The sequence below is a fragment of the Serinus canaria genome, chromosome 1, assembly GCF_022539315.1.
Source record: "Serinus canaria isolate serCan28SL12 chromosome 1, serCan2020, whole genome shotgun sequence".
NCBI classification, from domain to species: Eukaryota; Metazoa; Chordata; class Aves; order Passeriformes; family Fringillidae; genus Serinus; species Serinus canaria.
The window spans coordinates 105585077-105612089 of NC_066313.1; the positions used below are offsets into that span (position 1 = coordinate 105585077).

General features: G+C 35.3%; 1 protein-coding gene across 1 annotated transcript in view; it reads right to left on the reverse strand.

Moving 5' to 3' along the window:
- The window catches only part of CFAP47 (cilia and flagella associated protein 47), a 261353-nt gene that overhangs the window by 105722 nt on the left and 128618 nt on the right, over window positions 1-27013 (reverse strand). The window contains 2 exon segments of the mRNA XM_050976722.1: window positions 15049-15186; window positions 24222-24333. Of these exon segments, the coding sequence (XP_050832679.1) occupies window positions 15049-15186; window positions 24222-24333 (250 nt within the window).

Genomic DNA, 27013 nt, shown 5'->3' on the forward strand with positions numbered 1-27013 from the left:
AACCCAAAAAAAAACCAACTTACATGGCTGAAGTGTAGTATTAGAAATTCATTTTCTAATGTACAGAGCAGAGGGTCAGGAGTTAGGGGATTTCTTTCACTATTTTTTGTCAGAGTTTTTCAAAGAGTTTTACTTTGCCAGAGAGTAGCTGCTGGGAAAGGCTCAATGATCAGGGGCAATGGAGATAAACTCAATATACTCAGGCTGAAACTCACAGATAGCTCCCTCTCAAGACACAGAACAAGGTTATATTTCTCTGCTTCTGTTTTCTGCACACATTTCAAAATCAGACCAAAAAAAAAAAAAAAAAGTATGCACTCTTCCTTTTCCCTCTACTTTTCTAAACCTCCATTGACATTTTTAATGCATTTTAAGTCTTTTCTTAGGGCCTGAGCACTGCACTTTGATTTCTTGTGAGATAAACTTCATTTGACTTTAGGCTTGGGTCTCTTATCTCCTCACTCAGGGCCTTCAATGACAAATAAAAACCCTCAGCCTGCTTTATGCAACCACCAGGTCATGATCTTGTCAGATCTCATGAAAGAAACAAAACAAATTGCACTCAGTGCTTCAGATGGGAATCACCATAGAGAGGAGTGAGCACAAATCTTCCGAACATAAAAATGCATCTACTTCAATATTTAATCTGCACCACCTTCTCCTTTAGTCTCTCCTTTGGTCAGCCCTGACTAGTTAGGGTCAAGCATCTGTCACCAATGGTTAGTGCAAACCAGCCCTTCCATATGGCAGCTGCTGCATATTCACTTAGCACCACTGTCAAAGAGCTTCCCAATTTAAAGGTTTTAGAACTTTCCCCAATTAATTTGTAATTTTTGGGTTTTTTCTATGTTTCACTAGAAACATAGAAAGCTGTGTAATTCCTGTTTCATGTAGTTGACCTGAGCTGGGGGAACAACAAAACCAAAAATTTTTGGCATCATTTCTGTATTCATTCCTTAATAACAAGTCAATTTCTTCAACTATTATTTATGTACAGTAATTGGATTTCTGAACAGACAGTTCTGTATTTAAAGCACAGGATTACAAAATTACAACTTACATGAAAATTAAACTTGAACTTTCAACAAACATTTCAAGTTAAAACCTCAAACTTTCCTTCTAAAATTCATTCCAGCTTGTATGATATAAAAAAATTATTGGGTTTCCTTCCTGAGCTGAATATTCTTTTGTTATCAAATCAGTCTGGTGCCTTGTGCTGCTTCTCTTCAGTGATACAAATAAACTGTTTCTCCTTTGCCTGATCTCTTCATTGATTGTGCAATTTTAAAATATGTCATAAAATCTTCCTTACTATATCAGTATTTTAAGCCATACACTTTTAATTTTCTATTTTGTATCATATCCAGAAGATTTATTCTGAAATCCTCTTCCTTCTCCTCACAAGATGCTCCTCTCTACTCACTGGCATGAGAATACCTTATTACCATATCAGCCACAAGCTGAAATTTCTCATCTCTCTGTCTCCTTTCCTTAAATTCACTTTTCATCCATCCTGTGTCTGCTACACCAGCCCTTAAATGTGCTGTCAGTTCTCAAAAGAAGAGATCCTTCCCTCCTGAAGGAGACAGAGCTGTCCATCAGCTCTGAATGACACAGCACTGATGATGAAGGAAGATTTGCCTTGGTGTCCTGAAAATTGCAAAATTCCAGGGTCTTTGGGAGGAGGGGGTGTGTGTGATATGGACACAGTGGGGACACTTGAATTGTACTGCTAAATACATTGATTTATTTGAAATACTTCATCCTAATTTTACTGACTTCTTGTATTGGCATCAGAAATATGATTATTTAAGGAAAAAGCTGAATTTAAGTGATATTTTCAAATTTAGTGTGAGGTTTTTTCTACAGCATTTTTACCTAATATTTGCAGAGTTTATATAGTAATAAAAATTAATAAAGTGCATTCTATTCCAATATTAAATTAAACACTCCTAGATAGGGATGTTTAGGGGTATGGATTTATTTTGGAATTGTGGGCAGAGAAATAACACAACATGATTTCTTAATTGTCCAGAAAACATCCTAGGCTGGAAGTTATGAACATTCTCACTGATGAGCATCCTTAATGTTGTCCTCATAGGTATATTGCTTCACAGAATTTAAGACATTATTTAAAAATTATATTTTGTCTAGTTTCCTACTATATATAAAAATTTAACTGCTTTTAATATGTAAAGAGCTCATGCAGGAAAAAACCAAAATTTAAACCTTTTTGATTTAGAATAAATAATTTTCATATAAATCATGTGACACAGACTAGCTGTAAAGCCCATGACTATTTACAGTCCTTTCTTTTCCAACTGGACTGGCTTCAACCATCTAAGAATTACTATTAAAAGACCTGACATTTCTTTTGCAAACTTTTCGTGACAATTTAAGTATGATAAACTAAAAAAATATATATTATTTACAGAATTTTAGGGGATTACTTCAGACTCATCATAAACCTCCAAGTTCATTCCAGATACAAAACTAATTGCAATAATCAGTCCTAAGACATGTGAACCTTTTAGAAAAAGGTTTTGGAGACTTTTGACAGTGTCACTAGATAAATCTAATTGGTTCAGATGCTGAAGGACAAACCTGCAATTTTTTTTCTGTGTAAGTAGACCCACTACTCCATTGAAAAAAAAGTTAAATCTTATTTTAACAGGCTCTAGATACCTCTCTTCACTTTTAGCTTCCAAGTATATAAAATCTGCACTTGATTTATGGGGGACAGCTGTAAAACATTAACACATTAAGAAAATATTGCAACCCCATTACATTAAGAGCTCAAAATGATGCAAAAAAGTCAGACATTTATATTCATTTTTACTACGTGAGGATTAACTTATCCTTGAAAAGGCAACACTTTTACACTTTTCCAGGGAAGTTATTAGTTTAGAGGTTTCACCTTTAGGCTTGAGCTCATGGGTTTTTTCACCTAAGGGTTATACTTTTTCAATAAAAGGAATCAATATGTACAGCTTTTAAAAATATTTCTGCATAACATGGCAAGATAAACTTTGCTTTCAGCTGCCATTTCATGTACATGAACATATCTGAGAAACTTGAACATTTAAATGAATATTCATGTCATGTACTCCAAATAACACTGCTTGGAAAAAATTTTTAATAGTCATCAGTCATTAATCTTGCTCTTAAAGGATATGTGTTATAATTCCCCAAGAGCAACTTCCATAAATTAAGTGTGCCTTACATTCTGTATCCAGCCTAAGTCATGCAGAGGGACAGTCCTTAAAGTGACTGAGGATGGAAGATTGCATTAGTTTGCACATGTAAATTGGAACTGATGTATGAAAGTGATGCCTTTGAAGTGCTGCAATTTAAAATTAAATTAGGATGATTTCATGTGTAAATATGTGCCTAAATTAATTCAGAATTTTCAAGTTAATATAGTACCTATAGACAGGCTTGGTGAAGAGAGGTATTCTACAAAAGGAAAATCTGCATTAGGATTAAGGCTCCTTTTCTTCAGAACTTGTCCTAAACCAGGCAAGGACTGTATTTCCAGAGCCTTTTCCACTCAGGAAAATTTGGAAATGGAAATTAGAACATTTTTTTTAAATGCAAAATCAAAATCTTTTTTGGCCCTTGGAATTCTCTGTGAATAATACGACACAAAACCCTGAAAAAGTGTCTGACCTTTTAAAAGGCAGAAATCCAGAACCTCTCTTTTTTAAATTCTGGCTTCAAATCCATCTTTTCAAATGAACATCACCACCTTATGGTGGAAACTGAGATACCACTAGCCCATGAAAGACATTCCTTTTCCCCAAACTTCCTCAAAGCTGTAAGAAGAGAGAATAATAACACTAGACAGCTTATTTCAAGGAAATGGATGACTAACACCATTGGTATCTTCCATTTCTGAAGCTCAGTCTTCCACACTATTAATACCACCACAGCAGGATGTTCTAACACCATTTTTCAGTTAGACACCTTTACTCCATAGACACTTTCTCATCTTCATCTCCCAGGTAACAACTTCAAAAAAATCACCCAGCAGATCTGCTATGTCTGTGGGATGTGGAAGATGGAAAATATCTCATTACCTCAGAATATTCTTGATGTCCTTCATAAAATCTCAGTACCTTAAATGATGATGTCACAGCTCTCCCTTCTCCCTTGCAGCTGAGTGATGAAAATGTAAATAAGGCAAATATGGTTATCCACCACCAAATATGGTTATTCACTCTCCATTTGGGTTGTGTCCTACACTTATCCAGGGCATGCATCCTTCATGACATTTAGCCTGGCCTGCCTATTGGGGACAGAATATCTATCTGCTGGTACTCACTGAGACAGAAATCAGGATTGATCTTATTAACATGTGAAACTCTGTCCGATGAAACCACGGCATGGGAATAAACTCAGGGCACATTACAGTATGTCATCCATGCACTTATGACATTAGTAAATACAGATCTAAAACATGAGATAAAAAATCAACAAGAACACAGGTAATATATTTGGCACTAGAATTCATCTCCCCTCACCTTTTTGAGCTCTGCAGGCATCATGATAAGCATGAACACAAAGTACTCAAAGAGTAAGAAAATTTCAAACGCTGAAAAGAAATTTTGGTGATTTTGGGAGGAAGTGGGGCAGGGGGACAGGGAAGGAAATATTCTGTCTAAGTAAAAGTTTGAGGAATAAATTCTGGTGTTACTATCATATTTTTTGAAAAACCCCTTCAGCAGGACTTCTTCTCCCGGGAAGATGAGAAGCCTCAGCTTCTCCTGTGTTTGCTGCTCTGGAATGTGGTCTGGAGATTGATTATCCAATTGTTTTAACTTAATGGCCAATCATGGCTACCTGTGTTGGACTCTGAGGAGTCAGTTACAAGTTTTTATTACTCATTCTTGTTAAGCTTTCTGTCTGTTTCCTTTCTCTTTCTTTAGTATAGTTTTATTATAGCATCATATCATCTCATATCATATCATATCATATCATATCATATCATATCATATCATATCATATATCATATCATATCATATATCATATCAGCCTTCTGAGAACATGAAGTCAGATTCTCATCCCACACTGTGTCCTGGGGACCCCCACAAACTCAACATTGTGGGGAAATGAATTCAAAGGATTGTCACAAACCTTACCAACATAGGTCCAATGTCTCAATTACATTTCTTACTGTGCCTTCCTCGGACCATAAAGCCACACACCAAGAAGAGCCCCAGACTTTCATACCAAGCCTGAATACTGAATTCTTGCTGAAGAGGTGGGATGGCAGGGACATTTAACAATCTACTACATAAAGAATCTGCCATGAATACATCACAGAAAAAAAGTTGGTAGGTTTCAATTGCAATAGTCTGTGTGTTGAGTGACCTGCACCTCACACATATTATCTCACATGGAGTTCTCAAAACTCTCCCTTTAAGGCATTCTTTTGTCTTTTATTGCCTGGCTCTATTAATTCTCTCTGTTTTTAGAGAGAGAATTAATAGAGCCAGGAGATTAACATGTTTCAAGTGGTTACCTCAAAATCAGACTGCCATCACAAGCAGAACCTTCGTGGTAATTTACAGGAAGAGGATACTTTTTCAGTTACTGCACTGTAGTTTTAGAAGCTTGAATAGCAAGGAAGAAGAACTAGAACTTTTCACTCAGCATAAATTTATATAATTGGAGATTATATAGTGAAATGATTGTTTAGAATACTAACACTTTAAAAGTACTGTTTAACTTCTAATGTGAAGATAAGTGATATTTGCTTTAAGACTCACAGTTATTTGGATATCATAATTACCTTCATTCAAAGACCTGGCAAAGAAAGAAGCTGAGATTATGTGGAGAAGATACTTAGAATTATCTAGTCTAAGATCTGAATAAGGAAATAATTCCAAAGGGCAAAGAGACAAGAGTAACTCAAGAAATAAAGTAAAAAAAAAAAAACCCATAAAGTAGCTGATTTTAGGCAATTATGAAAAGATACAAAACCATGGAAAACTTGTACAACCAATTAGAAATCCAGGAAACAGCTACCGTTTAATAAATTACATTATTTTATTTTCCTTAGAGAAGATTTTTGAGGAAAGACAATGCTCACAATTTCCATATGCACAAAATGCTGCTACTTGGAGTGACCTCTGATGGAGAGAGGAACAAATGGTGGACTTTAGAAAATGCAAAAAGGATCAGTGGAACTTTGCAGTGGTGAGGATGGAGAAGAGCCAGGACAGATTACCTAGGTCATGCAGTTTTATTAGTAAATAACTTTGAAGAATATCCTAGAAGAATGGTTGTCAAAATCCACAAAGAAACAAGTTACTTCTTCCAAGTTATACCAAACTAACACACTCTCATATTCCACAAAATGTTCCAAAACACTCTAATTTCCAGGCATAATCTTTAGCTCACATAAATTGAATTGTGATACTTTGTTAAGAAACACAGAGTCAGGACTGTGTCAAACTAATGATCTCAAATTATGTACTAACCCTCCTTGCTTCCTCTTACTTCATACAACTTTCAAATTTCCTACATTAAGAGGTTATTTTTCCCCAAGGACTGCTGCTTTTTCCCAAAGGACTACTGTTTTTTCTCCATTTAGCAGATCTGTATTTCTACTGACACAGTTTTTCTATTTATGTCTACCTATGTCTTAACTTTGGAAAAATCTAAAGGTAACACAAAGATCCAAAGGGAACCTTGTTTCTGGCTATCAAATTTTAAGGTCTCAGATAAGAAACAGAAAAAATATTGTTCATTCCTATTATGCTGACATATAAACATTAGGGTGATCATGGACAAAAGGATCTTAAATTTCCCTGTAGGCTCTCTGGAAGGTTGGGAAAATCATCAGTAACATTGAAGGATGCACACAAACAGAAGATAAAGCACATTAAAAGGCAAAGAAGGGGAAAGAGAACAGAAGGGAAAGACATCTTGTGTCAGAAGAGCCACCAATACCAATTGCTTGAAAAAAATTTTAAAAGTATACAGTAAAATAGTATAGAACTTTTTATTCTGCCTCTTGGCAGAAACAGAATTCACTGGCCAGGTTTGGCAGAGAGCTGCACATTTTAAGTGTGTAAACTGTGACTTATGTGAGGAAATCAGCTGCCAGGTGAACAGCTTGGGCAGCTGTGTCACACAAAGATTTCCACATGTCTGAAAAGGCAAAAGCCAGCTCAGAAGTCATGTAGAACAGTCACAGCTGATATACCCTTGGCACAGGAGGTTAAGTTATACTCAGATGATTTCCAGTCAGGAAATTCCTTAAAATGAAGTGTTTTCCTGTTCCCATCAGAATGAAAACAAAACATGTTAAATAGTTTATAAATGTATAAATGTAATAGTTTTATTTCTTCAGAGAAAACATAATTGCTCAGAGTTTGGGGTTATTTAATTTTTTTCTTTTTTTTAATATATGATATTTTACTACATAAAATACCTTCATAAATTTAACATTTTGGCTGTCAAGAACTCTTTAAAATAGAACACATTTGACATCAAAAAACTGCAGCCAGAAAAAAAACCAAATATTCAATTAGTATGACTTTAGAACTGGTAAAAATCTTCTACTGAAAAAAAAATCCCAATGTGTAATTAATTCTTGTTTTCAACTGTTGTTTCAGTTGTACAGAAGTTATTGAATTAAATATGATTGTACATTGGTGAAACATAGCTTACATAAAGAGTATATTAGTTAAACACAATGACCTGTGACAAGGCTAGCAATCAAAAAAATACAAAAAGACACCATGAAAGCAGCAGGTATTCTCCAGTTGCAGAAGTCTGCTCAAAATATGGCACTTAGTTATTGAAAAGGTTTTTTAATTTTAATTCTTAGCAGCAAAGACCTGTTAAAGGTCCTTAACAATCCTCCAGGTGGTGAAATATATCATGCTGTGGTGAAATATACTTCATGCTCTTTATTGTGAAATTCCAAGCCTTATTTTATTATTGTCAATATTACATATTAAAATTAGCCCACAGAGGACAAAGTGAACCCAGTTTTTACTAGTGCTGTGTCACAAAAGCAAATAACTGTTCTCATGAGTTGCAGCACATACAAGGAGCACGAGCCTTTCACCTGACAGCCAAACACCATTTAATCAACTGAATTATAGAATCTCCCTCGCAACTGTAAAATCAATTGCCCTATTTCCCTAGAAGTTTTCTATCCCCCAGCTTGCAATTCAGCACTTCCAGATAAGAAAAAAAAAACCAAAAGGACCCCAGAAATGCTGAGTGCAACATATCTTCATTTCTATTACAGAATGTAATTAGTATTCAAAAAGATTCTACCCCTTCTAGCTGCCAGGAAACTAAATTGACAACATTTCCTTGAATATACATGAATTTTTAACTGAACCTTTAATATGAATTAAATTTGATTTTATGATATGAAACTACATGAGACTTCAGTGAGAAGCCAGCTCACTTCCAGACAGGGTTCACTTTTAAATTCTCTACCATACTCAGGCAGGCTCAGTGTAGGCAGTTTCCTCTTAAAAAGGTGCTAAATATTGAAGCTAAGCATGCCTATTTCCCATGTGAAGATAGCCCAGAATTACAAATTTTATACCTCAATGAGTGATTCCTGACTGCCATTAATGGAAAAAAAAATATTCTGTATTTACAGATCAAAAAAACTATTTTTCCAAAATACTGGCAGTTTGCTAAAGATATCAAAGTAACCAAAAGCATTTTATCAACTCTAATACAGTCTTACTGCAGTGTTTCATAGGAACACAGCTAGGCAAATGCAAAGGCATTAAAACTGACAAATGTCTATTTTCCTTTTTCAGTAGAACCCTTTTACTTTAAAATGAACCTTTCAAGTTCATTGGGATTTGGGTAACTTTCCATTCTAAACTCTGTCACAGAGTAGGCATTTCATCTTATTCCCCTAAGGAAAGGCAGAAAGGCAACACAAAACAACATCACACACACAGAAAAGGCAACATTTTTTCTGGGATAAAAAAATACATCTTCCCTAAAAGGTATTCAGGATTTCTGCTGAGCATTTTAGGAAAATGACATTTATTTCTCTATACATCCATAAAGTACAAAATCACCTATATGAAATAGCATCCTGAGCACAATGATGAAGTGGGCAGATTTTCATTAGATTTCAGAAAACATATTGTGGGGTTGTGTGAGCAATTTATGTCTTCAATAATAAAAAGAAACTATGAAGTAAAATTCCAGTAATTTTCAAGCAGAAGATCTTTATGCTCATGTAATTCCATGTTAATAAAATCAACCCTTCATTAATTTAATGGATATTGCCTGCCATATTTACAGTAGATGAACTTTATCAGGTTGTTCTTACTAATTTCTCAATATATTGCTGGGCAAATAAGGTGGAGATAACCAATAAATCCAGAGAAGCTACTGAAAGCAATCCTGCAATTCTTTCTAACATGCAATAATAATTAATGTATATATCACATTATGAAAGAAGATACATTCTTCCTAAACAACACAAATATACTTTAATATATTACCAGAAATACTGATCACATTTTTACAAATCTAAATTTCACAAAACTTCTTGCACACACATACACTCACTCTCTGATGACAGTGTATAAAATATCATCTGTCTTTTGCCACTGTAGGAAACAATAGTTCCCTAATACTTAAAATTTCATAGTTGTGCCAAGAACTATTAGGACTCTACCCACAGAGAAAGCAAAAGAAACATTTTAAGAGAGACAATCCAGACCATAACAAATAAAGCACTGCAAAGAAATATCTATTGCCTGCTCTGTAAAAACGAGTGGTCCTTTGCTAGTTAGTTCAGCAAAGCTACCCCATAATTGACTGTGTGAGAATGCAGGAGGAGTTCCCAGTGTCTTGGATAAATTAAAAGCCAAGAATTCTAAATGGGAAATTTATTTTGCAGCTTCGATAAAAACAAAACTCCTCAGCAAATTCCAGCAGCAGGTTACTGAGGGGACAAGAGATGGACACACAACTCATCCATGAGAAAACATTTGCATGAACTGAGACTTTTACTAACAAAAAAAATACTTGCACAAATATAATGGCCAAACAGTTTTCAGGAATAATTTCTAGCTTCAAAGGCAGACAGTGGCAGCAGTTCATGTGCAAGCTTGTCTAGTTACCAAAGTCTAGCACTACTTCTAATAATATTAATGACAACAGCAACAGGAAGAAGAAAACGAAGAAGAAATTAGATTGGAAGGAGAAATGTGCTTTATTTTCTTGTTGTAAGTTATACTCCCTGTCGCCTTAAAAACGTAACTTGGACTTGATATTTCTGAATTGCATAGTTTTCAGAAACTTGAAAGAAATAAATATATGTATATTATCATTAATGAATATATAAACTTTGCTCTGGACTTGTAAATCTGTTTATAAATTAGCTTAACTGTTGGATTTTCCAAACAGGCTCTGAGAATGTTTATTCAATTTTTTCCTCTGCTTGAGGGACTGAACATAAACCTTGAAGGAAGCTGTTCTCACCCTTAGACAATATTGTTGATGTTGCAGTAATTTGAATGTCAAATATCTTGGAGAGAATTTAATATTTTTTGTGAAAGATTAATTTGAATGTTTCATAATATTTAGGTTATTGTAAAAGATTCAAGTCATTATTCAGCTAGAAAAACTCCACACTGCAAGACTTTTTAAAAATCCCATATTTGATTTGAACTCTACTTCCTATGAACTGTCCCATCTATTAGGCCACAAAGTTTGACTTTTTCCTGTTTTGTGGCTCAGTGAATACTTTCCCAGGTCACAGCAATTGAGACAGGATGATAGAGGAGACTGATGGAGACCTTCCCTCTATCCTCTCCTCACCTCATTATCTCCAGCCCCAGACGTGCTTACAGGACTGTGAGGAACTGGTAAATATTAGTGCTCTTTTTCATTACCATTATGTACTCTCTGTGTGTTTATAATTCATTACTTGCTGAAGGGTAAAATAATAATTGTTTGTAAGCATGACAAGGTAGGAAAGGCAAAATGATGACCTAGAAAGGGCATGTCAAACACTCCAGCATAACAACAAGGGCACTGGCTGCAGGGAGACTGCTGCTCTGTTGCTCATTTCCTCTTAAGTTTCAAAAATGTCATTTTTTATATCACTCTGAATGTTTTCTGTCATAGACAAGAAGTAAGGGCTTACACCTGAACCTGTCATATGAGCCCCACTCATTATTTCTGCTAGGGATTTTGTTTCTCAGAATTTATTTTTTTAATTAATGGGCTATTAATTTAAAAATTCCATACATACCCATTTGAGGTCTGCCAGACATAACAGAATGACGTATTTCTCAGTAATACAGTTTACAGCCTGTACAGACTTTCAAAAAAGCACAATGCACATCACAGACATTTAAATTGGGTAATAAAATTTAATCTCTTTATATGCAAATGCAATCCTACATGCTATGATATCCAAAAATATGCAGATGTACAGGTTTACACGAGGACTGACTTATTTGTGGTTAGTGCAGGTGCAACACTACCTGCCTTCTCAGCACAATTATATTACAACACCTCCTGCAGGAAGGGTGATGCAACCTGAAGTTCATCAGCAGCCTCACTCTGTGAGCAATTACAGATTGCTCTTGTTATTAATTTTAAATGGGCTACCATCCATTGTTTGCACAGATTTTTAATTGCACACAGTGCCATGCCCCACGAAATTCCATGTGGGCCATAGCTCCTCTAAACATGGCTATTTCTGAATTGTTTCAAAACAACATGATAGTTTACTGGGAGGATCAAGCTGTTCTGAGTCTCAGAAGGGCACAGGAAAATTCATAACATCCAGCAGACTGCAGTACTGCAGAAGGGCACCCACTGAGAAAGCTAGCAGTAATTGAACAATCTTCTTGACAAAGGAAGAAGGCATAAAACAGTCTAATGCTTAATGTTCTACATATGCTATACCATTCCCCAAAGCTTGTATGCCTTGGCATAAGTATGGCTGCAAATGTGAAAATGCTATTAAAAAATCATAGAAAAACAAACAACAACCAAAAAAAACACCCCAAAAATAAAACTAACAAAAAACCCATAAACAAACCAAGCTGTGGTTGGTATTTTAAATTTGCAAATATGCATGCAATTTACATGGGGATTATTTTCTCTGCATAGATCTTTATTTCTTCCCTGAAGAGGGAGACTTGCACTATAATCTGAAACTGGAGCACACCATGCATGAACATAGAGAATGTAGATTGGACTGAAGAATAGCTTAACTACCCAATCAAAATTTATGGGCTGGTAACTTAAATTGATTTTATAGAGCATTCCTGTTAAAAGACATTAATTCCAGAAATAAATATGCATGTGAGATGTATCAATTATATTTCAATATAATAAAGGTATGTGAAACATCTTACTGCATAAATACTGAATAAATCTTATCATTTACCATTGCATCTTCAGGTCTTATGATTTTTTAAAAGAATTATAATGAACAAATGCTAAACTTTTTTATATTTTTGCCATCCTGAGAATTATTCACCTCCTAATCACTTCAACAGTTGCTAGAACAAAGACATTATCCTTATATGAAGACATTTTCTTTATATGAATACCCCATAGGGCTCCCACAGATGTTCAGCCCTCAGGGATTGATTTCAGGCCTGGAAGTCCAGGAGAATCACCTGTGCAAGTCCCATTACCTTCCAAAGGCATCAGGTGCTCAAGGAATCACTTGGAAGCAGTTTTTAAACTTAACAGGAGAGACACTCAGAGACATCTCATAAGAACTACAATGACAGCTTAGGCTAGAAAACATGGCCTGCCATTGAAAGCCTGGTGGAAGCAAAAATTAGCTTTAAGATGACAACTAAACCAGGCTTTGCCAAAATGAATGTCTGGCTTGGCCCCTCTGACTGTGCTTTTTCATCATGGCCTATATGCAAGTAGTGTATCTCTCTGATGTTTAGCCTTTCAAGTAGAAGGAAATTCAAAATCTTGGCAATGACATAAAAACCTAAATACATTCCATAAGACAAAGTGGGAAGTAAAATCTTTGGATAAAGGCACTGCTTAGGGCAGCCACCATAAGATAACAGCCCATGAAAAATTCCCCAGTCTTGTACAAACAAACACTGAGACATCACTGCTGGCACAACAGTGAAAGCTGGGACTGAAGTGCCAGGTTAGTGCTGAGTCCTGCTGCTGGACAGAGTGAGAGGGATGCTGAAGAGAGGAGGGGATAATCCTAATGATGCCTTAAGCATTGCCAGCAGTCCTGCAGCTTGAGTCAGTACAGTTTCCTAGAAACATGTAGGTCACAATAAAACAGAGATAAAACACTAGAGTTGCACAAAAATAGGAAAAAATGTCAACTGAAAGAGAAGATGAAGTAACTTGAGGCAGCCATATAGAAATAGAGTGTGCAGACTGCTCCAGTTAGCAATGGGATTTTCTGTGTGCGAGTGATTATCTCCATGTAAATTAGTGGCAGCAAAAGAGCTGATTCTGGGCTGATTAGCTGGCTCCTCTCAGCAAGTTATTAGACTGATATTTTATGGTATTACTTATTGTCTTTTAATGTGTCAAACATGTTTGAAAATTTAAATGCATAAATAGACTAATCAGTCTCACACTGTCATTAGGGAATCACATGAAGCAAAAGCATTACAGTAATGATAATAGCAAACCATGAAATTACATTGGATTTTCTACCTAAGAACAAAACCCTCCATTCATATCAGTGACAGGGACAGTACTGAGACACCACTCTCCTAGACTATTTTCTTGCTTAACCTTCTATGTTGAGTTACTTTAAGTTACAGCCTTTACTAGTTTTGGACTGATAAATCCTAGATTTGCAAATATCTCATACGAGAAAATGTTTCATTTGGGCAATTAAAGCTTAACTAAATTCATTAATCTTCTCAGGCTTTCAGTAGAGATTTGTAGATTATCTCCCATTTACCTGGCATCACCCTCTATATTGTTTTTATTATTAATTCCACTTAATATCTGGAAAATTTATAATTCTTGTATCTACTATGGTATCTGCAGATATCATCTTAATTTAATCCTCCTTAAAATTCTTCTTCTGTAAAGTTCCAATGAGGTGTTGCAGGAGTTTTAACATCAACCAGCTTCCATGTTGCTGTACAGATTAGTAAAATACTATAAAAGAACAGACTTTCTGATAGTCACATTGACTTGACTTATTTCTAATTTAGTGATAAATTAGCTTCTAATTCTTTTTAGAGCTTGATAAATCCTAGTTTTAATTTATCTAGAAAATACAGTTATAAAGACAAAGAGATCTCCAATCTTCAAGTCCTTCTTAATTTCCAAAAAATTCAATATTGACTAAACCAACTTTCTTAGTTTAAAACTTTCTTTGATAGCTTTCCCTGAAAGAAATGTTCTTTAATCAATTAAAATATAATTTCATAATTTAAATATATACCAAATTATATATTAAAAGCATAAATAACGTGGTTATGTAGGCAAAATTATACTTGCAAATATAAATAGGAAAGTGGAGAAATTATTCTAAAAACAAACAAAAACCTGGCTTTGTCTATTTAGTGAAACCACAAAAGTGTTCTTCTGGAACACCTGAAATATCAAAAGTAATGCAGATAGTGCTTAGAATCCAGCAGGTGGTGACAATATGAAAGTGAATAGGTATTCTGGAATCTTTCCTTTTTGATTTTACTGTACCAAAGGAGTATCTACGTCTGACTGTTATAAGAAAGCTTTTTCCACAGTGCCAGAAGTGAAGCAATATGAGTTTCAGAAAAGGCCTGCTTTCACATCAGCACTAACAGTATTATTGGAGAGTTACAGAGAAACCATTAAAAACATCCTGCCCCTCTCCAACAACAAACAACAGACATTGTAAAAAGAGGGGGGAAAACAGGAAAAGAAAAACCTCAGCTTTACAATTCATTAAAATGTTTCAGAAAGCACAAAAGGATTTCACACCCTTTTTGTTGGCTGTGCATATTAAATATTCATTTAATTTTAAAACACATTATGGTGTAATTTTATGGAAATTGACAACGAATGCATCCATAATAACAAACATACCAATGTCAGCTGCATCAGGAGCTGGTGGAGTCATGGCTGGCAGTTTCTGAAGGGCCTCTTCACCATCTGTCCCCTGTACTGAGCTGCTGCCTTGAGGCTGCTGCTGGACTTCATCTTGAGCAACAAATGAAATTACACCTAAAACAAATAGATACCAGGTGTTGTATTACCCAGGAATTAGCTTCACAAAAACAGACTGCCAGACATGCACAAGTATTTCCTCAATTCAAAACTAATACAAAATGAAGTACAGCTTCCATTCCAGGTGTCAGCCATCCAATTAGAATTTATGATATTAAAAAATATCTCTTGAGTAAGTGCAGGGAAATTAACCATTAACCAATGTCCCTAAAGAGCTCTTCTACTTGCCTGAAGAGATCCATAATAGGCACCTGAAAAAGAGCAGAGTAGGAAACACAATACAAACAAGGACTTCATAAAAGTGACAAAATCTGGTGATCACTAATTGTATCTTTTTCCCAGCTCAATTTTCTGTGTGAAATCTTGATAGTTTCTGTTATTTCTTTTTCAATCACAGGGTCTCATTCTAGTGATAGAAGAGAATGACTGCAATTGTTAAAATATTCTTTGGATACATTTTTGTATTACATGTTAAATTGTAATCAAATGTGACAAGAAGATAAAATACAGAGACTATAAACCCTGAATTTATAAATTGCCAGATCTCTATTAATTAAATTAAAATCTGATATGTACAAGGTGCCTTTAAATAATATTATTGTTATTCTGGAAGATTTTATATACTGGCATTTAATCAGCAGGTATCAATTCTTCCATTTTGTGCCTCTAAGAATTTTAAATCTACACAAACTTTTGGAAATACCAAATAGCATTCTATCTGCATCTAAAGTATTTTCCTTCAATGTTTGAATATATTTTGGAGAGTTTCTAAGTGAAAATAAATACATTTTGCAGATTTAATTCTTGCTTCATATAAAATCTGAGGAGGTGAAATTTTATGCTCTTATATATTAAGAAATGTTCTCATTTGTGATTATTAGAATTTTTTTGAAATATCTCCAAAAGGGAATTTGTTCATTGTGTCTTACCAAGGATTTTGGAAAACTATCATTAATGGAACTTTTAAAATTTGAAATGGGAAATTCTTATGAGAGACCCAGAACAATTTGATTTGAAAATAACTACATCTAATGTACATAATAACTACATCTAATCTACATAATAACTACATCTTTGTTTCTGCAGCTTTGAGTGGGGCAGAGGTGTGACATGACAAACACTGGTAAACTATTCTTACTAAGAAGGGCTACATTAAATGATTATAAGGAAGAATCTCTTTTTCTTTGAGACACAGCAACTGAGAAGCACAGGTATAAAACACTGAAGTTAAAAACAAAATCAAAAAAATTGAAATAGGTTTCAATCCAAAGGAATATTATAATATATAACTTTAAACTGAAAAAAATTAGAATCCCATATTTTCTTTCATTAAGAAAACTCAAATACAAATAAACTAAACTAAACTAATTAGAAACAAACCAAAAGAATTTCAAATGAAAAAAGTTTAAAAAACTACACAAATTACTTCCAGTAATTAAGTCAGAACTTGGCTCCAAAGAGGCAGAGTGACTGTAATTTCAGGAAATTACTGGTTTTTTTTTTTTTTAATCTTAAAGATAAGATAGATGTGCAAAAAGGATTAAAAAAATAGAACCATTATGGAAAGAATAATGAAGACTGAAGAAAATGCTCAAGGTATATAAATCTTGATGTAAGAGAACACAAGGTATATCAATCTTGATGGAATGGCACTAATATATAATGGATCATAGGATAAATGACTAATTAATGACTAATGACCATAGAATTCTGAATAATTAATCTGATTTTATGTCTCAATATAAAATCCTAGTATTATTTTGGTCTATTGAATCAAAATATTAGAGAGAAGCAAAGTGTAAGAGAGAATTCACTAATTTTAAATACCAATCCTTGACATCAATATGCTTAAAAGTTATCAACAATTAGAATAAAATTAGTAAAAATATACAAAATTATAGCTATGAAGTTGATCAAAAAGTCTTGGCTAAATGTTAATCAATACATTCATAAATTCAACCAAATTCTCACAGTAAAGAATATTTTGTTACACTTAATTTTAAAATTAAGTAATTTTTCCTTATAGTCCTTCCTTCCAGTAACCTTGTAGGATTTTCTTTACCAATTTTCTCTATTTCAGAATCACAAATTATCCATATGTGAGCATGGGAGAAAGAGGGACAGAACAGGAGCAATCACAGGAGCAATTTAAGTAATGAGATGATAAAACAAAGAGTGGCTTTTGTTCTCTGCACAAAATGTGGCTTCAAAAGCATCAAAATAATTTGCTGAAGCACTTGTATAATTCATTTTCATTTGCAGCAAATACTGGAATGCTTGGAAAGTTCCAAAAGAATAAATTACTAATGCTCAAGAATATTTCAAGAGCCATGAGAGGAACTATGGTAACTGAAAACTACTTGAATTGTTAAACCATTGTGCTGATAATCCACCAATTGCATGATCAAAAATTCAGTGAAGAATTGCAGTGTAAGTGCTGAGACTCCATTTTCCTACTTCATGAGAACCAGAGCTCAAACAAACAGAGTCAATAACAATGAGTTTATAATCTTGATTGATAAAGGTGAATGAATTGATGTGGTGAATGCAGATCTCTGCAAGGCTCTCAATTAAATCTGTCAAAGTATTTCTAGAAAAAATAATGAGTTTTACTACAGATGGTATACATTTTGTAACTCAGTTTATCTGGCTAATCTTAAAACATTCATAAATTGTTTCTCATAATTTTCACGGGCATCAAAGTATCTACGACAGTCCCAAAGCTATTTGAATATTGCATCAGGGGAAAAGAAAAGAAAATCATTGCTGGCAAGAACTCAAATAACAACAAAAAAAAGTATATTAGTTTCATGTCAAATCTGAAATGCAGAATTCTGATCACTGAGGACAGTACATAGTATGATCTGTAGGACTTGAGTTTATAAATTAAGGCAGAACAATTTCCTAGGAAGTATTCCTAATTAGAATGCTCTCCTGGTTTGGGTGTGAATGGTGCAACCCACTGACCCTTATTGGATGCTAAGACAGCAGATTACACATAAATATATTAATTTATTCAAATTATGGACTACAAAAATATTCCTGTCAAGAGTTATTTTGCAGGATGGGAAAAAGAATTTTCTACAATAAAAAGTAATAAAAAGTACTTTGTGCTCTATGAAGTCATAAATAATACATTGGAAATGTGCAGAAATGCTGCATCAAAAATGACAGATTTCAAATAACAAATACAAAAAGCAATTTTACATTTTTCATGTGGCTCTGCTGAGCTTGGCTCCTCTGCCGTTAAAGAGCTTTGACACACAAAGTTCTGGTCTTCTGGCTGTGAATGCAGAGTCATCTTACAGAACTTCTACTTATCAGAGCATCTCCCTTTTCATTATTGGTGCTACAAAATAACTGATAAATGATAATCTCTTCATGCACAACAGTCCTCAATGCTTGGGTTTTTGGTTTTGGTTTTGGGATTTTTTTGTATCCAGTTGCTCAGTTCTGACTTCTCTGTCACACATTACACAACAGTGTAACTTGCCAAAATATCATGGCTGACAATTTTTAAAGCATACATTCAAGACCAAACCAGACTTCACCTACATCCCAGAGATACAATTCCCACTGATTCAAGTGGCCACAGAATTATGCCATCATCATCTGTTATAGAAAAGAAGACTCTTTGGCTCTCCTTTTACATATATGTAAAATACTAAACTTGTATATATGATCCTAAAATTGTAAAAGCAATAATACAAGTATTTCTAGAACTCTATTGAAAATTAATAATAAAATTTACATAAATTGAGGATGTTATATTTTTGCTGACACATCACTAATTTAAAAGCTTTCTTGGTCAAAACATCATAGCACATTTTCTAGCTTTACTAGCCAATGTTGAAACATTTTATACAACTACAGTCCAAATATTAGTACCAAAGCCTTGCTTTCTATTGCTTCAGAGAAGATGCATACCTTAAAAAGGAGGCAGGCTGTTTTATTTCTCAATAAAATTGTAATTACAACACCCCAAGTTAGACTGACTCATTGGCTATATACTACACCCCCCTGTATCCATGAACACAATTATGAAAGCAAGAAGTGCTCAATGCTTTCCTCTGTATAACTTAAATGGAGTATTTGAAAGGTACATAGTGTGCATGATTACTTTCTGCTGCAGAGAGATGATAAAAGTCCACAATATCCCAATATTTTAACTGGAAAAAAAAACCCAGAAGACTATATGGCCACAGAATTCATCACACAAATCTGAAAAGATATAGAAACATTTGGCTTGTGGTTTAAATATACCAACATGAACTTAATAAGGTCTTGGGAGTGGGAGGAGGGGTTTTTATCTTTTGCTGATTCTTTTCTAGCCAGTAGAGTTGCTGCCATAGAAAAGTTACACAAAAGAGATAAGATAAATTAACAAGATGAATAGAAATTATGTAGCTATTTGGCCAATTTTTTTTTCTTGTAGTTTTTCTATTGACAAAAAAAAAAAAAAAAAGATATTTACTGTAGGTTAGTACAAAACTTTATAACCTCTGTTTTTCCTAGGAAAATTTCTATGATGAGACATAAAAATCCTAAGGAGTTTCTGTAAATCCTACTACTTTTTGGTATACTAGGATTAAATGAATTGCTCCCTACAACAAAAAATGAGAATAAGCTTTAATACTCATTAAAAGGGGAAGGGAAGGGAAGGGAAGGGAAGGGAAGGGAAGGGAAGGGAAGGGAAGGGAAGGGAAGGGAAGGGAAGGGAAGGGAAGGGAAGGGAAGGGAAGGGAAGGGAAGGGAAGGGAAGGGAAGGGAAGGGAAGGGAAGGGAAGGGAAGGGAAGGGAGGGAAGGGAAGGGAAGGGAAGGGAAGGGAAGGGAAGGGAAGGGAAGGGAAGGGAAGGGAAGGGAAGGGAAGGGAAGGGAAGGGAAGGGAAGGGAAGGGAAGGGAAGGGAAGGGAGGGAAGGGAAGGGAAGGGAAGGGAAGGGAAGGGACGGGAAGGGAAGGGAAGGGAAGGGAAGGGAAGGGAAGGGAAGGGAAGGGAAGGGAAGGGAAGGGAAGCGAAGGGAAGCGAAGGGAAGCGAAGGGAAGCGAAGGGAAGCGAAGGGAAGCGAAGGGAAGCGAAGGGAAGCGAAGGGAAGCGAAGGGAAGCGAAGGGAAGAAGGGAAGGGAAGGTGCCAGGATCATCTTGCTGGGCCATGCCAGCTGCTCCTCCAGTGCACTCTGGTGATCCAGCAGAGCCCTTCACAACAATCAAGTAACCAGAAGAGCCTTCAAGCTTTGTCTTTGCCAGCACTGAATTAGACTCGATTTGTCAGGGTGAAGTGGGTGAAGAGGAACTGCTCAAGGCAAACAGGCAGGTGCTGGAAATACAGCTTGGGCTATAGGAAACTACAAAGATCATCTTTCTCCCTCATGGGTGTTTATGATTCCATTGAAATTATAGAGATCAGTAGATCAATTTGCAGAATTCCAGCAAAGAAATGGACCTTTTTTTTTTCTTAATGCCAGTGTCAAAGAGATAATAATGACAAACAAGCTCAATCAACTCATTTACAGGCTAGAATGTATCAGCATGATCTTCACCACCTAAAAACTGTCCTACAGCTGCATCTGACAGGCCTGGAAATAATATTAAATAATAATAAATAATATGAAATTATATTAAATTATATTAAATATCAAAAATAATAATATTATTTAAAGGCTGCCTGGTTTTTTCCTCAAAAAAGATGCTGCCTGTTTTTTTCCTCAATATAAGTTTCTAATCAGCATGGAAAAGCACTGCCTACTAAACACAGATTCCGTTAAAACATTAGTGAAAGGTGAGACATAAAGTTAGAAAGCTCCTTTCCAAAAGCTAGGGGGCTGTATGAATAAAAGGGCACTGACTATGAAAGGTTTGTGGGTTTTTTGCAAAAGACATATTCAAGTTATGATTTTTGCTGTATTCTGGAAAGATTCTGGTCTATTCTGTGGAAAGCAGAAATAAAAATTTGATAAAATATAAAGCAATCTGTTGTAGAGGTTTTATCAAACCTAAAGAAAATTGCTCAATTATTCAGAAAACAGACTGCTGAAGAATTTTATGTAGTGACAGAATCTTGTTTGAGGTGTTTATTTGCTATTATTTCTGTGTTAAAGCTGTCACACACCTAAAAACTAGCTGAAGCATGTAATATTAGCATTCTATTGGAATGCTTCCAGATGGGCTTTAGAAAATAACTGGGCCCATTTTTAGCTTAGCAACCATAAAACAGCAAGACAGAAAGCAAAAGCAGCATAATTTTGCAGCTATATAATTTTGGAAATAAAAGGACTTGGAAAGTAAATGAAAAATGCAAACCCATTTGCCAAGTACAACTTCTATGGTAAAAGTCCTTTCATTAGAATTTATTTTAATATGAAAAAAACCAGTATTAGAACATAAAGTTTTACACTCACAAGTTAGGAAGTTCTAGACTTGAAATTATTCACCAGCACTAGGACAGAGTCCTCAGGTAGGTATCAAAATAGTTGTTCTTTTTTCCTTGCAGGATAAAATTGACTCCCTCTGCAGACAGCTTTGGAGCACTGCTTTTTATTTTGTCATTCCAGCTGTTTACCCCATGGATTACCCCATGGATTATTTTCTTTCTTCTAAAGAAATTCACCAAACTGAATAAAGAATACTTCCTTTTTTTGTGTGTGTGGCTGGGGGGGGGGAGCAGGGGGAAGTTTTAATTATACTTTTCTTCTTTTCTTGTAGTGTCTTGAAATTGGAAAGGATTAAGATTCCTGAGTATTGCCTAAATCCCGCTTGAATCACCTACATCTAATCTGTGACTCAAGATTCAGGCTGGCTGTTGAAATATCCTGAAAGCCAAAAATGCATTCATATATATATATATATATATATATATATATATATTTTATCTTTTATCTTTGACATTGAAGTTTCTCAGGGCCTGGAAATTCTGCTCTGGAGAACAAATATGACTTGCCAGCCTTGCACATTCTGATGCAGACAGACTTCCACTCTCCTTGAAGCCACAAAGAAAGCACTTCCTAACACGTTACCTTAGACAGGACACTTGGCAGTCAGGTTTACATCAAACCTAACATCAGACAGCAAAATCAGCTGCTGCTTCTCACACCTGTGATAGTGGCCTCTCTTCCCTCCACCCCTCTCCCTGCTACAGCAGCTGAATGATTAGAGAGTGTGCATGGATTTCTGTGAGAGAGTCAAACCTGTCTCTGTTCCAGGGGAAGAATGAACATGATTTCCTGAGGTAGTGATTAAAGCAAGCCCTCAGCCAGGGGGTGGATTGCAGATAACTGGGGCCTGTCCTTTTCAAAGGATAACTTTACCCTTCTATTAAGTTATTTTAAAGTGGAAAATAAATGAACTTTTCTGAGAAGAAGGGCAGATGTGGCTTCCCAGCATTTGAACTAGTAACTTTTTGTTGGGTTAGAGAAACTGACTGTTCTCTCTTTTTTCATTCAGTGAACATAGAATACTTCAAAACATAATGGAAACCATTGTGATAGAAGTCAAGGGAAGGAGAGAACATTGGAGATGTAGATCTGAACATGCCATCTACGTCCCTTTGAAGGCATGGCTTTTATCACCTGGTATTAATTTCCTCTCTGATAGATCCCTTGGAGCCTCTTCTACTGAAACTTTCATGATATATAAAAGAATTGGGGATTTTCTAAGGAAGAAGAAGAGACTATTCCTAAATCTTTAACGCTTAAAAAAAAGCCATGGTAAAATATAGTACATCCTCAATATTTCATGGTGCACTTTTTTGATGGTTACAATTTCATTGGAAGCTGATTCCTATTCATATAGCATGATTTTTTTTCCAGGGCTACAGATCAGGGCACTGAAATCTTCCTATGGCTCGAGGCCAAGCATTGTTACAGGTATTAATTTCTTTGCACAAGTCACTTGTGAATTGAGATGGCATTATTAGTTACATTTTACATATCAGGTAGCAAAAACAAAATGTCCAAAGGAGCAAAGTAGTTTGACATCCTCAGGGACAAGATTTAATAGCTTTTTAATGCTAAGAAAACAGCTGTCATTAATCTCAATTGACCAAGAATGTAGCAGATCAAGTGCCACAAATTTGAAACTACACACACTAAGCATTTCCTATTGAAAGATTTATCCATTATTGGGAAGTTCAATCCCTGAATGCTACTCAGTTCCTTTAGGATGATCTCCTCTCTTTCCATAATTCTCTCCCAAACACCTTTGTACGTTTCTCTGCTGAAGAGTTAGTACAGTAGTTACCCTACAGGGAAAGCAAAGACTGATTGCACAGTTTCATTCTCAAAACCATGCTTTTCACATTATGAGCTAAGTAATCAGCACCGTGGAGTTTTAGAACCATTACTAAGCACATGAAAATAATGAAATCTGAATTGTTATTAAAAAAGAAAATCAGGAAAAACATTAATGATGGGATGCTGACATTGGTTAAAAATATCCAGAGTTTTGCTACTGTATCATAAAAATACCATTTTTAATGTTCATAATTTGCATCCACCCATCCACATGGGTGGATGCAAATTATGAACAATTAATTTTAGATCCCCCTCAGCCTCCACATACGTCAAAGGAAGAACCAAGGTCACTGAATTCTATTTTTGTACTCTTGCCTTGTGGTGAACAGACTGAACATTAATTAAGGGAAAAAATCAAATTCTGTTCTCTGCCTTTACACCTTTGGTTCTAGTAGTGCTAACATATCTAAAGGAATAAAACAGGTTGTGGAAAATTAAATTTAGATCTACAAACCTGGTGATAATTCAAAAATCATTACTTCCTATTTAGTCAATTTTCATGAGACCAAATAAATGCATAAAGTTGTTCATATGCTGGCTTTCTTGAAGAACCTGACCACACATTCAGCAGTAAGATACCTTTAAAAATAAAAATATGAGCCAGCTTAAAAACCTAAATCACCAGCAATGACAACCTTACTTCCAGAAGAAAGGTTATGCAGAAAAAATGCAAGCATTAGGTGTAAGGAGATTTACCCTGCTAATCTATAGGGATATTTTATATATTTGAGTTCTAAATAGTACCTTGAAATATTCCTCGTCTGCAGGGAGATACACTCAAAGTGTAAGCAGCAGTGTCCTCTGGGTTGACAGCCACATCAGGGGCACCACTCAGCATTGAGAGATTGGAATACACCTGGGGAAGACAAATCACAGAGAGGAAAACTCATCAAAAGCAAGTAACTGTTGCAAGAGCACCATAGAGACAATATCCATTCTACCTGCTTTGGAGAGTAGAATAGAAAATGTGGTATCAGTAAGTCCTAAATTTTATACAAACAAAAGAATACACACTATAAGAGAAATGCAGGTATATACAGATCATAGCAAGCACAAATTTTGAAATCATTGCTCAACATGATCAAAAGTATATCGTTCAGACCCCGGAACTGCTTACATATGCAGAGATTTGCACAGTTAGGCCCTTAATATTTTGCATAAATTTTTGTTAGAAGTATAACAAAGACATTCAGCAGTACTGATCAATCTAAATTGACAGAGCAAAGCAAAATCTGAAGTGTCATTTTAACATCATTTGCTAGACCTCAAGTGATATTAAACTGTGCTTTTTGATATGTCACATTTTGTAAATGACACATACACAGGGCATGCATGGTAACTCTCAAGGCAATGGAGAGACCAACAGAATTTTAACATGCAGAACTTCTGATTTTGCAAACTGTAAAGCCCATTGGGGCAATATAGGGTGAGTATTTTTTAATTGCATCTCATTTCTTTCTCTCTTGTACAGAGTTACTACAGAGGAATTCTCTGAGTACCTGCTCATGGTGATGCCTTAGGATTTTAGCTTTTGTATTTTTGAAATTCTGCACTGCATTAGGATATTAGTATATGTAAACTCTATATAGAGTCTTAGTTAACTGTCTTCATGTTTTGGTCAGACAAAACAAAATTTGAAATTTAAGGGCATCCTACTGCCTCAGGCCCTGAAAAGTAAAAGAAAAGTGAATTGGGGGGTGAAATACTGGGGAAATATGAATATGATTACCTGAAGCTGTAATTGGAGGGTTAACCCCTGATATGTAAATGGACCACATTTGCATCTGTCTGAAGAACTCATGGCCATGGTCCACTTTGGGTGTAGCCCCTTGGGGAGGCTTCATCTGCCCTAAATGCACCTGAAGGCCCTTCATCAAACACATATTCTTTTATTCTCTTAATTCTTTCTGGCCTCTGGTTTTAGGTTAGCCAGGAAAAAGCATCAGGGAAAAGGCATTTAGGTCTGAGGCATCTCTGGGCAGAGCTGGCCTATCAATCATCCAAGTGGATACCTGAATTCTACAAAGATTTCTTTTGCAACACGAACAGCATTAGATGCACATTCATTTTTTAAGTCAACATACTTCCTTATTATTTTCTGAGGAAAATAAGCATATTCTTAAATCACCTTTTCTTCTGATACAGACAGTCATTGCCTAAAACACATTCCTCCTCAGTGGTATTTATGTTACTGTAATTCCTTTTTCAGGTGCTGGTTCTTCTAAATCCAGAATTTCTATTCCAAGTAACAGATTAAAAAAACCTGTAAAGCAAGAGTCTTCCTCTTCCCCAATAAATCTACATTTCAAACTACATATTAAAAGTCCAGCAACCAGAAAGAATAAGAAGAGACTGCTTGGCAAGAGGGAAAAAAAGGCTAAAAAAGAGACAAATGAAAAGACTTGCTGAATTGGAACTTGGAGAAAAATAACTGGGAAAAAATCTTTAAGTTGTCAACAAAGAGCAAAGCATAGGAAAGGTGGGGCTGTTACACACTGAAGATGGGGAAGATTCATTTATTAACATATAAACAATAAATTAGTCACACTCTTACATTTTCCATTTCAGTTTACAATGAATGTAAAGCGTGAAGGATAAGTACCTAAAAATACAAACAGGATAATAAAAATGATAGCAAATTACTAGGGATAGAAATAAGATTAGTTTAAATAAGATTTCTATTTAAAGAAAAAGTAACATGGAGACAGAAACCGAAGTAGGATAAATGTGATTAATTTTAAAAAGCAGAAGGGTAGGGTAATACAGTTCTATCAAAGACTGGACATATCAGACAAGTTTCTACCAAAAGATTTCAAAGTAAAAGGAACACTACTGGCATGGCTGACTATAATAAACATGAAATGCCTCTGGATTGCTGATGAGTAAATATGGAGCAGAAGTTTGATTTCCAGTCATTTATGAGAAATTTTGCTCACTTTTTCAGAGTAGTGAACTAACGGAAGCTAAGTTATTTCAAAATGAACTTTTTAATCCTAAGGAAGTGACTGTGTAACCAAACAGGAAAAGGTTGAGTAGAAGCAATGAAATTATGTCAGTACACACACAGCCACTGCTTCAGTGCTTGAATCCAGATCCTGTACCAAGAGACATTAAGGAATTCTCCCTTCCCTCTCCTGCATCAGATTAAACCTTTTTGGATCAGATGCTCACTAAAACTTGTACATAACTGATGCTGACCTCAGTGTGCTGTCATCTTTCCAACTGCCATCATTCAACTCATATTCCTCAAGCTGCACACTACTCCAGAGCTATAACACAAATATTCACCATCTTATTGAGGAATCACCCTCATTCCTTTACCAACCCTATTGGTCTCTGTTATTTAAGTCACTCACACCTCAGCCAGTCCCCAAGGAGTGGTCATAACAATACAGTCTCCTACTTCCAACCTCCTGAGAAGGTTAATGGTTGTGACAGACATCACTCACCAGGTACCTCTCATGTGGTCCTGAAAGAGAACTTTGTCTTGCTCCAATGGCCACGTGATTTATCAGCTCTGTTACTGAGACTAATTA